General features: G+C 36.0%; 1 protein-coding gene across 1 annotated transcript; it reads right to left on the minus strand.

Annotated features, from left to right (window-relative positions):
• Positions 1 to 6,948: 6,948 nt before the first annotated feature.
• Positions 6,949 to 7,653, minus strand: LOC136816380 (uncharacterized). Its single transcript, XM_067072709.1, has one exon. The coding sequence runs from the start codon at positions 7,651 to 7,653 to the stop codon at positions 6,949 to 6,951; it is 705 nt and encodes a 234-aa protein (XP_066928810.1).
• Between the last annotated feature and the right edge of the window lie 6,642 nt (positions 7,654 to 14,295).

The following is a 14,295-nucleotide window of genomic DNA, read 5'->3' on the forward strand; positions in this document are numbered from 1 at the left end:
TTTCTTTACCTTGTACATAACTCTTTTAACTAATTACTGACATACTAATATAATTTGAAAGTCAGAAATTACTTGTCTTTTTCTCTTTGTTATTCAAGACGGATTTGAATTTAGGGACATAAACATTTTAAAAAGCTTTCGAATTCTTGAATAATTGAAAGAAAAACAAGACGACTCAGAGTCGAAAATTTCGCACAGTGTTTGATTATTCATAGATGAAATAATCATTTTAAACGACCGGAACTGGCAGACTGGGGGAGTACTAGGGTTAGAGAGGGTCAGGTTAGACCTGAGAAAAACTGGCTCTAACAGAGAATAAAGTTATCCTTACAGAGACAAGTCGAAAAAGTGACTCTAAGAACAATAATTATTAAAAGAATTTCTAACCCTCTAGAGATCTTTTTTTGACTTTTCAAGTTTCGTACCTTAAATAATTCAGAGAGACTTGGGAAGGTCAAAAACCAAACCTTAGCATCAGCACATACCTGGCACCTATTAATGTCTAAGTACTCCCTCCCCCTTTACCATTAAAAGAATGCAATAAATAGAACGAGGCTAGAGCTAGAGCTTTATTGCCACCTAAATGTGAACTGTCCCAGTGTGGCCAAGTTACATGAATACAGTCCACATCAGTTTTCACTGCCAATATATATTAAATTATACATAGTTGGTATACGGTATATTGTATATAACCTGACCTGTGTTGACAAATAAATAAATATCAATCTGACAAAGATATATACAAAAATTTACAAAAACACAAAAAGTTTACACCTTTTATAGATAAATCGAATTTAAACCAAATTAAACCAAAACATATCAAAAAGCTCAAACTCTATATTCTGCTATTTTGGTCATGTTTGCTATTTTCAATATTTTAGCCCACAAGGCTGTACAGTAACTTTTTATCTTAGAGAGGTACGTGAAATTTGTGCAGAGATTTGAAATCCTCAATGTTGAAATGTACTATAGTTTCACATCATCACAAGCAAAAAGGAACAATCCTCACTTTACTCATCTTCTTTCCTTTTTCTTCATAGTTTCTCAATATTTCAAAAACTTTTAGTCATACTAGATTGTTCACCCTCGTTCACCTCTAATATATCTTTCCTGTATAACTTTTTAATTTAGGATAACTTGATGCTGAGAATTTGTTTCAAAGGTAAAGAATCTACATACTTTTGGGACAACAGACACTATACAATATATGCTATCTCAATAAAACAAAATCAAACACAATCAACTGTGGCAGGCATTTAATTTTGATGATGCCTTGAAAAATAAATATATATAAAAAGAGTTTGATTAGACCACGAGGGCTATTTTTGGCAAAATTAGATAAAAAAAAAACTGTTTGAAAGCTTGAAAAAGCACAAATTTGGAAAATTACATGAAATATTCTAAATTTGGTGGAGATTATAGTGAAATTTTTAAACCAATTTTCTTTCTGCAAAAGTTTTTTTACCTTTAAAAGCTAAAACTTTGTTACTGCTGTTATTTGCATTGCATCCATATCATTGAGACGCGGAGTTACAGATTTTTGAGAATTTTTTGATTGTCTTTGCAGTAGAAAATTGATTTCGAGCAGGTCGATCAAATTTGATAACAATCTTGTCATTGTTTCCCTCACTCACATCCATTTGGGTTGACCCGGGTGAAGGCTTATTCACTTTCCAAGTGAACCGTTGCCATCAGGAATCGCAACTTCAAAGGTTAATGACCACTATTCCACGAAGCGCCCATCCAACATGCCAGACTCTCCCATTCGATACAATCGATATCCTTTTCCAATCGATTACTAATCGATAAATAATTGATGGATTGGATATCTATTGTTTTTGATAATCCCCTCCTCTAATTCCGACACCCTTTTTACCAGCTGAGATTTATAGAAAGATTGAAACTGTTATTCTTTGCTTATATAGTGGTCAGAGAGGAATAACCCTTTTTCAACTACTTACGGTAGTCATCGATTGGAAATAGTTATCTAGAGTGGGAGAGTCTGGAAAATGACACATCTCACCTACCTACCGTGAAGTCGGGTAACTTGCATCAGTGGAGGGAAACCTTGCATAGCCATCAATCAAATGACTGACCAATCAAATAGCAACAAAAATTTCAAAACAAATGAACTACGCAGCTCCACACACAGCTCTACTCTATCATTTTTGTTTTGATTTAGCTTTGTATTTTAATGACCAGACGGGTCATTCATTTGAGGGCTATGCATGTTTGCCTCCACTGATGCAAGGTAAATTAACCCGATCTCACGGTTAGCTAAGCTAACAAAACAAAAGGTATATATAAAACTTTTATCACTTATACACATTGGCATCCCCTGCCATAAATTTTTCTGTGAGATACTTAGTAAATGATAATCTGTCTTACAACACAACTTAATCAAATATCAAATAATTCTACCTGTAAAAATGAAGATCATACCCGTCTCTGTTGTCTGTGTTGTTGTGTGTGTAGTGATTTTCAAGGACAGTTCTTTAATTGTAAGATTCGTATCACTTTATTGGTGCATTTACTAACTACACAAACATAAAATACTATGCTAAAAGAAAAATAATCCTCTTTAAGTACTCAAAAAACACCAAAAACATGACAAAATACAAAAAACCAGAGCAAGTCTGACAGCATGCTGAAATCCACCATTAAAAAATTAAGAGAGCAATGTTTACGAATGCTTGGTTACGCCTACCTAACACTTGCAGAGGGGAATCATTAAATTTTATCTTAGCGAGTGAGTCCATATTTCAGAGTTTTCGAGAATGTTCTAGAAGTTTCAACTACTTTCGTTTTCTAATTTTTCTTCCGCACCGCCGCCGCCGCGAAAGCCTATCGTAATACTTTCGCTATGCGAAATTAACAATATGGGTCGTGCTGATTTGTTGGCGTTGAGAGGACGTTTTAAAGTAAAAACGATTCTTCAAAGACCCTAGTACTCAGCATACCTTCAAGAATCCTTAAAGATCCTAAAAGATCTTTTCAAGATCTGGTAAAGATCTTTAAGGATCTTTGCACAGATCTTGGGAAGAAACCTAGAAAGTTCTTACAAAGTTTTTTTAAAAGATCTTGTCAAGATTTTCTACCAGGGGAAGTCTTCCAAAGCTCCCGAAACCGTAAAACGTAAGGGAGTCAACCCGATGAGTGAGTTAGTAACTAGCGATGAAAAGTTCCAAGTAATCATTGATGAAGAGAATGCAAAAGAGGCAAAAAAGAACGCTAAAGAGGCGAAGAAGAAGGAAAAGGAGGAGAAGAAGATCGAAGCTAACAAAGAAAACGCAAACCCTGCAGCAAAGACAAAGAAAAGAAGTGCAGCCAAACGTAAATTAAGTTCGAGCGAGTCAGAAGGTGAGTGGATTGACCAAGACACCGACGACGAGAGTGATTCTGAAAACCGACCCGAGCACATTGATCAATGCCTTTTCCCACCATCAAACGATCTCGATGGATATCGTTATTTGAAGGATGTATGGGAAGATTTTAATCCTCCTAACGAGGAAAAGGAGCTTCTCCGGAAAGTGGTCGCTTTTATCTTCTACGATATCAAACAAAACCCGCATCTGTTTGTAGGGAAGATCGATCGAAGTTTTATGGTAGATGATAAAGGTCCAGTGACTGACATTGAAATTGTTAGTTTTAAGAAAGCCGCTATAAGCCACATCTACGTCCACGATCCTGGAGGAAACCCCTGATCACCAGGAACTATGTAAGATACATAACATGATCTCTGCCCCTCTAGAGGCTAAAATCATGTCTGGACCGACCGGGCGCGGATCAGGGAAATGGAATATACCAGCTTATCCATTAGTTGTAAAAACCTTCCAAATGGTCAAAGATTTAAAACGACAGGAGGAATATGAACGATTGTTTCCAATTACCACCTCTAAATAATAAGATGACTGACTACTTGTTCTTTTTGAGCTTCTATTGCACGAGATGAAATAGTTACTTACCAAGAAACTTTTATGTATATATCGATAGCTCATAAACTTTCTTTATCTTTTTTCCTGAAGCAAAAAACAAAAAAAACAAATTAGCATTATGATATACTGGTGGTCTTTTAATATCTTCCCGATCCCGATCCCGATCCCGATCTTAAGTCAAATGCCTGATTATCAGCATTTAATCAAAGTTTAGTTCATGTCCCGTTTTTACCCCACTAGGCAGAAAACAACGAGGGGTAAATGCGAGACGCGTCCCGTTTTTACCCCGGGGGTGTCCCGTTTTTACCCCAAAATCCGGGGTAATTACGGTTCGCATATCCGTGAATATTTTGCAAAAGCTAAAAGTCATAAGTTTAAACCATTAAGAGGGTTGATAGATGACCATTAGAGGGAGTTGCTGGCCAAAAATCACGATTGTGGCTTTTGAAGTTCCTGAGATATGGAAAGGTTCGTCGATTTCGTCCCGTTTTTACCCTAAGTAGAAATGATGGGAACCAAACAATTTTTTGCGATCAGCCTTATATAATAGCGAGGTTAAGCAAGAAGCCATCTATTACGTACGGAATCTATTTTACGTGAGTTTTTCGCGGACTAGAGCCCAAATCTCAAGGCTAACTCTGTCCCATGAAATTTGACCTGTACGTCGTATTTTGGGGAGTGGATCTATTGCGCGAAATTCTCCAATCTCACGTAATAGATATCGATTAGGATATACGCATGATAACGGGAAATTCAGCTTACGGAGATTGGGCTGAATCGTTTAGGATCAGAAATCACCCGAAAAAAATGTAAACAGAAAGTTTTTTTTGCTTTCTGACAAGTTTGAGCTGAGAAAACTAACAGAAGAAAGTTTTTGCATCTCATCTGTGGAAACTATGATGCATACAAACAGTGAAAGGATTTATTGCACAAAAGAAGGTCAAGATGTAAGTGTAAGAAAATAATCTTTGCTGACTTTCTTATCAAACCTATAGTATAAACTAAAACAAACAGAAGTTTCTTTCTGGTTCTTTAGCAGTTTAGTGTTTAGTTTTTCTTCTCTTTTTTATCTTGCTTTTTATATGCTCTCAAATTCCAAATACATCCAAAGTAACCATTGCAATGAACAGCATGTAACCATATTCTTTTTCATGTTTTTCAATGTTTCTTTGGTGCCATCATCAAGTGCGAAGAAGCCAAAGTTATAATGTCACCCACCCAAAGCAACAAACACGAAAAAGACTGCTCTGCCAAGCTCAAATAATATTACCCTTCCACGACCCGAAGCATAACAGAAGAAATCTTTATTTATTGCTCAAATTTCAACTGCTACAACTAAGCAACGAGATTCAATTTCTGCTCTTCATCGTCAACTATATATTGTACGTACAAATCAGCCTGCTAAAGAACCTGGTGTCGCACAACTGCTGAACTTCAAACCGTTCTCAAAAATTATATAAAGCTCTATCTTCTGGACAACCCCTACTGCTTTAAGTTCTCAATCCTTTACTGAAAAATTTTGATTGACTGGTCATCATTCAACTTCTTCGACATTATAACATTATAACGTTCCAGAAAGTTTGGTTTGATTCTAAACTAAAGAGACATCTCCCTTCCTAAAAAGGATATATTGATACCTTGGAATACAAAGAAGTAGAAGAAGGAACACCTGCCATATATGAAACACGATACTGGGTTTGCACACTTTTTTATAAGAGTGTTTTTATTGGTAATGCTAATGGTGAAGCATTCATATATAGAAATTTAGCTAAATAAGGATGACATACTGTAAACTATGCTCTTACAGATTATTTTTTTTGTTTATAAATAAAGCAGTAATTTCTGATTGGTACCTATGTAAACTAGGAATGACATTATGAAATTATATATTTTTATTGCAATATTAAGAATTCATTGAAATGATAAGTCCATAGACATATTTTTGTTTATAAAAATGTTGAATAAAAATAGTAAAAGCAATATAGAGAAAACTATGCTTGTCTAGTTTTAATTTTTGTGAAAACGTTTATATTGGGAAAACACTAAGTAGATTAAGATTGAAAGTAAGGGGATTTTATAGACCAAACCACCAACAAGAAAGCTGGAAAAGAAAGAAAGAAGAAGAAAATTTTCAAAGTTGGGGCCGAAAGTGCGATACGGAAAAATAAACATTACGTCATACGTAATAGATCGCCTTTTTTGCTTAACCTCTTTTTTCTCTATGCCGTGAAGCTTTAGGAATCAGGCTAAAACGCCTCGGATCCAGTCCAAAAACTCACGTAATAGATTCCGTACGTAATATATAGCTTATTGCTTAACCACGCTAATATGACTGAAGCCACAACCTTGCCGATACACAGGACATTCCGGTGCAGTTTGTCAGGTGCGCAAATATATGGATAAATCACTGGACAAAAGTCTGGTGTAGTGTCTGGTGTACTTTGTTTCCGAGAGAAAAATGTACCGTCAACTGCTCCAACTTGGGACTATCTTACGCAAAATGGGACGGCCATTCCACCACAATTTCACTGAACCTGCAAAGTCATTTGCATTCAGTTTAATGAACCGCGTATTAAAAAATACACAATTTCTCTTTCGCACCAAATAGGCTTTTAAATCGAAATATGAAAAAAAATCCGTAGTGGAACACGCGCGAATGTGATCTATTTGTTATAGACAGGCAGCTGAGGTCACAAAAAAATTGGACGGGGTGTGAACAATCCCAAACCACTTTTAATTGAAAATATACAACCTAAATATCTGGGATGAGCTGGAGTTTTTACAAGATACTTCACTAATTGGTCATTTGAAGTGATAGAGATGACGCGTTCTTTAGAAAAAGTAACAAAATTGTTTTATTACTGGTTAACGACCAACCAAATCAAATAAGAGCTTGTAAAAACTCCAGCTTGTCCCAAATATCTAGAAACCATCGACGGGAATATTTATTATCTCATCGGGCGGTTAGGCAGAGGGCATTACTTCAGTATACTTCAGTTTGATTTGATGATATTCATTTGTCCAGCTCGTTGAGCCCAACACGTATAATTTGATCGAAAAGAGTATTTGATTCAGCCAATCTTGTTTGTCGCGACGTAGTGTGAGGTTCGTCGGGTATAGAGCACAGATATTTATCGAGTCGTTTCTTGAATGAATCTTTTGAACAGCCAGTGATATTTCGTATGTCAGAGGAAATACTGTTGAAGAGTTTTGGATCCTGTACAGCTAAGCTCTCACAAATAAATTTGCGAAAGCTACTTCGTTCGATTGTTCGTAGTTGGCATTTTCGACCATGACGGCTTGTAGTTGAAGACGAGACACCACCTTTTACAGTGCCTTCTGCTTCAGTGTGGCTGAAATTTGGTACTATACCCTCTAGTATCGACCAAATATAAATAATTCTGTATCTCTCTCTCCTTCTTTGTAGAGAATACATTTTCAACATTTTCAATTGTTCCCAATAATCGAAAGCACTAAGGCCTTTGATTTTATTGAAGAAGTTCTTTTGTACGGATTCAATCTGTTCAATTTGGTGGATGCTGTTTGGTGACCAAAGCTGAGAACAGTAGTCGAGGTGAGGGAGAATTAAGGATTTCCATAACGTTATCATAACATCACTGCTTCTGTTGTTGAATGTTCTCAAAATCCAACTAGAAATGTCCTTAGCTTTTGCTATCATTTTATTGATGTGATCAGTGAATGAGCAGTCACTACTCATCTACACTCCAAGATCTTTGACAGAGTTTTTGTTTTCAATTACAGTTTTGTTGTTAGTGAAATAGGTTGATAAATGCATTCTCTAATTCTCTAATTCTCCATTCGGCGTCCGGTCATTTTAAATGAAAACAAAAGTTAAAAAGGGCGCGCTATCAGTAAAAGTTATCGTGACATGTTATGACGGAAAGTATGATTGATAAACTTGGTGGAATTATCAAAACAAATTTGTTGTCAAGAGATTTAACAGTAAGTGAAAATACAGGCCAGATATCAACAAGTTCCATGTTGCGTACTCATCCCAAGTTGGAGCAGTTGACGGTACTAGACAGTCCGGTGTGCACTTTTGAAAATTCAATGAAGAAAACACCAGACAAAAAAAAACGCCGGAATGTCCGGTGTATCGGCAGGGTCGTCTGAAGCCAAACACGTCCAGGTCCAAAAAACACGATTGCATCTAGTCTTTATCAAATTTAGACAGTAGATGTATGTACTTTTGTATACTTTATCAAATTCCAATAACATTATAACACCATTAATCCCCCTCTAGAGGCAAATAAGAAAAATATGTTTTTATTGCAAAAACTACTGTAATAAAAAGCAACAATAAAAAGTATCAGAAAATTCAACATAAACAAAAACTTGAGCAAACGGATTTAAACCTTCATAAGATGTAGAAAAAGAATCCTCTTGATGAAAATCATGTGTTTGATTTGCCAAGTTAAAAAATAGATGACAGAAATTGAAGCTTGCAGCAATTCACACTGGAAATACCAAAATTCGCAAAATTAAATCCTTGCCAAAATTTCCAAATTCGGCAATTCGCCAAATTAAATCCCTGCCAAATTTAACAAAAAGAGAATTATATGAAAAATCACAACTTTTTAGTATATTTTTGAGTAATTTTCACCCATGTCAGTGTGACAAAACTTCCAATTCGCCAAATTAAATCCCCGCCAAAAATTGTATTTTGGTCAATCGCCAAATTAAATCCACGCCAAAATTTATCCACTTAAGGTATGTAATAAACCAAAATACAGGAAATAGCATAAAGTCAAACTAGAATATAATGTGAATATGGGATGAATATGTGTGATAAAATAAATACACGTTTTTTTTAATAAGAATACAGTTTATAAGAATGTCCATGATGAAAATGGCCGAAAAATTAAGGATATGCTAAGATTATCACCATCATGGAAATTTGCTATTGCAGCTAAGAATGCCATTTTATGAGAATTTTTCAATTATTAATTGTCAATTATCCCCAAGTAAGGCTCCTACACTCCTATCACAAAAGTGTCATTGTATGCTTGAGACGTATGTACTAAATGTTAAATCTAGTCTGAATTAGGATCCTAACCTAAAAATGCTGAAGAATATTCTAGGTTGATTTTCCCAAAAAAGTTAAGATTATCCATGATGAAATTGATTTACACCATTCTTATAAAAAAGCGTGTAGTAGAAGCTTTACATCATGTTGATGGGGAGGGCTTGCACAGCAAATTATAAAAGCAGCAGTACAGCTAAATGAAGAAATGAGAAGAACTGGCGAAGTACCCTGTTCTAGTATATGTATGGGAGTCTAGAAAATAATCATTGACATAGCTTTCAGTTGATGGATGTCGAGAGGTATGTCTACTAATAGATCTGGTTTGGAGAATACTTCTAGCTTCCACTGAGCAATGGCAATTTGGAGTTCATTTTCGATCAATTCTGCCTCGATTTGAGCTTGCCTCTTCTTCGTGATTGTACTGTTGCTCTAACTTTAGCTTTTTTTTTATTTTTTTTTTATTTATAAGTAATGACACGAACATAGAATACAAACACTAAAAGGTTCCAGCCCTCCCCCAAAAAAAAACCGCTAGATTATACCGCCAGGAGAGAGGAACCTTATAAAAAGAAAAACGAGAAAGAAAAAAAATAATAGAAAACTTAGGCAAAATTAAACAAAAAACAAACTAAATGAGCATTGTGAACAATCAAAACAACGGACCCTCGAATCGACCGGTATCTTGGATAAATTTTACGGTTATACTTATTATATCATGATTTAGGTTGTTACTAAAATTCGAATCCCCAAAGAGAAGTATTCTGGAAAGTATTCTTGGGTTTAATGGTAGCAAGCATATGTCAAGTTGAAGAAGGCTGTCAAACATTACATGTCTATCATCGGAGAAATCAGAGCAATGCATCAGAAAATGCTGTGTAGTTTCGATAGAGTTATTTCGACAGTTGCAAAAAGGATCAACTGTGTTTGCAAAATTGTGTTTGAATTTGTGTTCCCGAAGATGACTGAAGTCGACCCTTAAACGGTTAAGTAGAACCACACCTCTATTGTTATAGAATCTGAGTATCGCGGTTTTGAAAAGAGAGATTGAAGGAAGATTTCGTATGTTCTCGTCCAGGTTATTCCACTCACTGATACAAAAAGGAAAAAAGGAAGCACGATATCGTTCGGTTCGATAAAAGGGTGGCACAAAAGACAAAAGGAGGTCTAATCCTACGTCTTCCACCAGCATCCTCATCTTCATCTTCATCAACCTCCTCCCACCTCTGGGGAGGAAGGATATTAGAAAGATAAGTTGGCTGTTTGAGTCTGGCTAACTCCATTAGATGAGCGTTCTTGATAGCACCTGCCTCAGATTCTGGCTTTCTTGATTCGACTTGTTCTTGTTGAGTTCTAGGTTCTGTGGAGTTCTGTGGAGTTCTTGGTTCTTGACTACTGGGACCAACAGATCTACTCAACGATCTTTCAATGATTCTTCTTTTGATAAGATGAACTGATTTGTCTAGCTTTTCGACCAAGTCTTAGGCTGTAGATGTCCCCTTAAAATTTCCAATTTAGCACTTTGAGAACTAAGTTTAGAACTATTCAGAAATCTCATGAAGTACGGGTATGATAAAGTTTGTCACCAAGATTTTTAAGCTGTTATCTTTTTTCTCTATCAAGTGGAACTTTGCCATACACAGTTACATTGATGGTTTTAGTCGCTTTATTATATATTTTAAAGTTCATACAAATAACCCGGCAAAAACAATGGTGTGTGACTTTGTTGAAGGCGTTAAAGTGTCAGGTGTTCCGAGTCGTGTAAGAGCAGGTCATGGCGGGGAATTTGTTCATGTCAAATCTTTGATGGAGTCCCTGAATGGGCCTGATCATAACGCTTTTGTACCTGGAAAGTCTGTTCATTATGTCCGCATTGAACGATTATGGAGGGACGTGTTCTGTCAGGTAGCCAATAAATATTACAACATTTTCAATATAATGGAAAAAACGGCGTCCTTGACATTGAAAACGAAGTTCATATTGCAGCTCTCCATCATGGTTTTGGCTTGAGGATTCAAAATATTCTTTCAAAGTGACGTGACGCACATAACCACCACCCTGTCAGCACTGAGCACTACAAAACACCCAGGCAACTATGGTTTCAAATTAATCAACTGGAGTCAAAACGTAACACAGCCATCAGTAATATCTTTTAACGTGATCAGGGAGAGGTTCTCCAATTACTTGCCACAATCTTTCAAGAAATATATCGAGAATTCCGGTTATTTTGACGTTTTTCGAGATTTAAACTTCGGGCGAAAAAGCCGATTTTGGGCTATCTCTTTAATTTAATCGAATATTTCAATTTGAGACGGGTAGGCAGACTTCCAGGCTATATTCGGAGCCTTACTGGACCATTTTTGAACTTTTGGATCCTGAGATCCTAAGGTCCTAGGTCTTAAGTCTAGCGTTAAAACTCAGAGTTAAAACTCTACCCTTCGAACCTACTTTAGAGCATTTACAAATCGATTTTGGTTTCAAAACTTCCTGGGGAATTTCCCATTTGTCTCAAATATTTCTTGAAGGATTGTCTGAACAACTGAAAAATGCTGATTTCTGCTCGGCGGGGGGTCCAAAATTACCTGAAAACCTCTAAAATTTGTCTTAAAACATGTTTCGGACCATTTTGAAGGGTTTGCTCCTGGCCAAAAACACTTTTTTATGAAATATTTAATATTTTGCAAAGGTCCAATTTACGAAAAGTCAGAAACGTGAAAATTTCAGGAAATTTTGACTTTTTTTCGAGTTTTAGACCCTAAAATTGAAGAAAGGGGATTTTTGAGCCAGAAAAATTGCTTTAAACTTGGAATAAGAACCCCCGCTGAGTAGAATTCGGCATTTTTCAGTTTCTCAGACAATCTTTCAAGAAATATATTGAGAATTCCGGTTATTTTGTCACGTCAGTTCTGCCCCTTTCTGACAAGGGGAATTGCGCGTTACCAAAATTATATATAAAAATAAAATAAATAAATTTTTGAATTTAGCTCTACCTTGGTATAGTGCACTTTGTCACCACAAATTACTGATGTTGTTAATGTTCATATATAATACAATATACTAAAAGTGTATCCAGATATAATTGGCAGTGGAAACAAGAATGCCTGTAACTTTTGATAGTCAAATACAATTGTGATATTATTTTTTCGCTTGTTTTAGAGAATCAAAAGTATTTGTATATCTATTTTTGGCGGTGAAATTTACGATTATGAAAATTGAGTTTTTTTCTACTCATGCTATAATATTCATTTTTACATCAGTGGTAGGTCAAGTTTCAAGGCAACCATCAAAATTTACAGGCATTCTTGTTTCAACTGCTAAAGATATCTGGATACATTTTAACATCCATCAATCGATCTATAATAATAAAATATAATATAGAAATGATATAATAGAAACGGTACGAAAAAATCTAGTTCCCACTTACAATTGCACAAACAAGGAACTTGTGTGTTGTCAAGTGAGAGAAACGTTATTTCGCAGAAGATTTTTCATCATGGCCAGACCAGCACATAGATTGGAAATAAAAAGGTCATAGCAGCTTTAGAAAGCAACATCATCTTAAACGTAAGTGACTTTTACACGAAATTCTTTCACAGTTTATTTGTCTCTAGTTCCAAGAGATCAATTTTACCTATTTCGATTTTTTATTTATTTGGCGATGTTTTTTCGTCATTTGCTTTTTGATGGAAAAGAATGTTCTCATTTAAAAAGCCAATTTTTTTAACATTTAGATACCGAGATCATGTCACATTCTCTCCGTGAGGCTCACTTCCCTTGGAGGCGAATATTTACCGCTTCGCAAAGATATCGATATAAAAATAGGAAAAACACCTGGTGTTGAATTTGTCATATCATGTCTGACCGGTTCAGAGAACAACGCAAAGAAAAAGAAAACGGAAGAAGACACAAGGGAGGAAAGAAAGACAAGAAAGGGGTGGCGTATTTTGTTGTCATGAAGCAAAAAAGTATCGAAGACGAGATAATACGTGTTATTGCAGGCGCAGGCTTTAAATCAAAAATCACTTACATCAGTCCGCGTGGAGAAAACAGAAAAGCGACTGACATTTCTTTGTCCAGGCTCAAAACTACGATGAAGGTATACTTTGAAATTAGCTTTCCTTATTTACTCTGATCGATTTTCATGTCTGAACTTTTTGAGAATATTTATACACTTGCTAAGCTTTATTCAGGATTTTCTATCAAGAAATAAACGTAAGCAGCTGTCATTTTGTCACTTTGAAAGTCTTTTTTTGTAAAATTTATGCAATTTAATATGCGTAAGAGCAGCCTAAAACGGCTGTAGCATCGTCAATTTGAAAACTATTTCATTTATTTGTAGCCCATGGTAGCCTATAATCATATTTGACACAGCCTAAAACAGCTGTCATATCATGACTTTGAACATTTTCAATTTTTTTGGTAGCCTATGGTAGCCCAAGTATAGCCCTGACGTAGCCCAAGGTTTTTAGCTTGGCTTTGTTTATATAGCCCTGTAGCCCTGAAATTTGGACATGTGAAACGAATTTGAGACGGCCTAAAACGGCTGTAATATCATGACTTTGAACATTTTCAACTTTTTTTGTAGCCCTGGATTTTGGACATGAGAATCATATTTTATCCTGACTTTGAAAATGTTCAACCTTTTTTTGGTAGCCTATGGTAGCCCAAGTATAGCCCTGACGTTGCCCAAGGTTTTTAGCTTGGCTTTGCTTATATAGCCCTGTAGCCCTGGATTATGGACATGAGAATCATATCTTATCCTGACTTTGAATATTTTCAACCTTTTTTTGGTAGCCTTATGGTAGCCCAAGTATAGCCCTGACGTTGCCCAAGGTTTTTAGCTTGGCTTTGCTTATATAGCCCTGTAGCCCTGAAATTTGGACACGTGAATCATTATTGGAAACTTTGATTTTTCATCCGTTCATGAAAGTTTTAACTTATGCTGAGATGTCAAAAACCAAGGGCTACAGAGCTTCTCAAACCTTTTCAAGCTAAAATCCAAGGGCTACGTTAGGGCTACGTTCGGGCTCCCAAGGGCTATTGCACTAATACTAACTTTACATTTTCTATGGGTTGATACTCCGGCCCTTTTCTGATGATAGTCTCAACTTATGCTGAGATGTCAAAAACCAAGGGCTACAGGGCTTCTCAAACCTTTTCAAGCTAAAATCCAAGGGCTACGTTAGGGCTACGTTAGGGCTCCCAAGGGCTATTGTACTAATACTAACTTTACATTTTCTATGGGCTGATACTGCGGCGCTTTTCTGATGATAGTCTTAACTTATGCTGAGATGTCAAAATCCAAGGGCTACAGGG

Source organism: Clytia hemisphaerica, unplaced genomic scaffold, assembly GCF_902728285.1.
Source record: "Clytia hemisphaerica strain Z4C2 unplaced genomic scaffold, Clytia hemisphaerica genome assembly, whole genome shotgun sequence".
NCBI classification, from domain to species: domain Eukaryota; kingdom Metazoa; phylum Cnidaria; class Hydrozoa; order Leptothecata; family Clytiidae; genus Clytia; species Clytia hemisphaerica.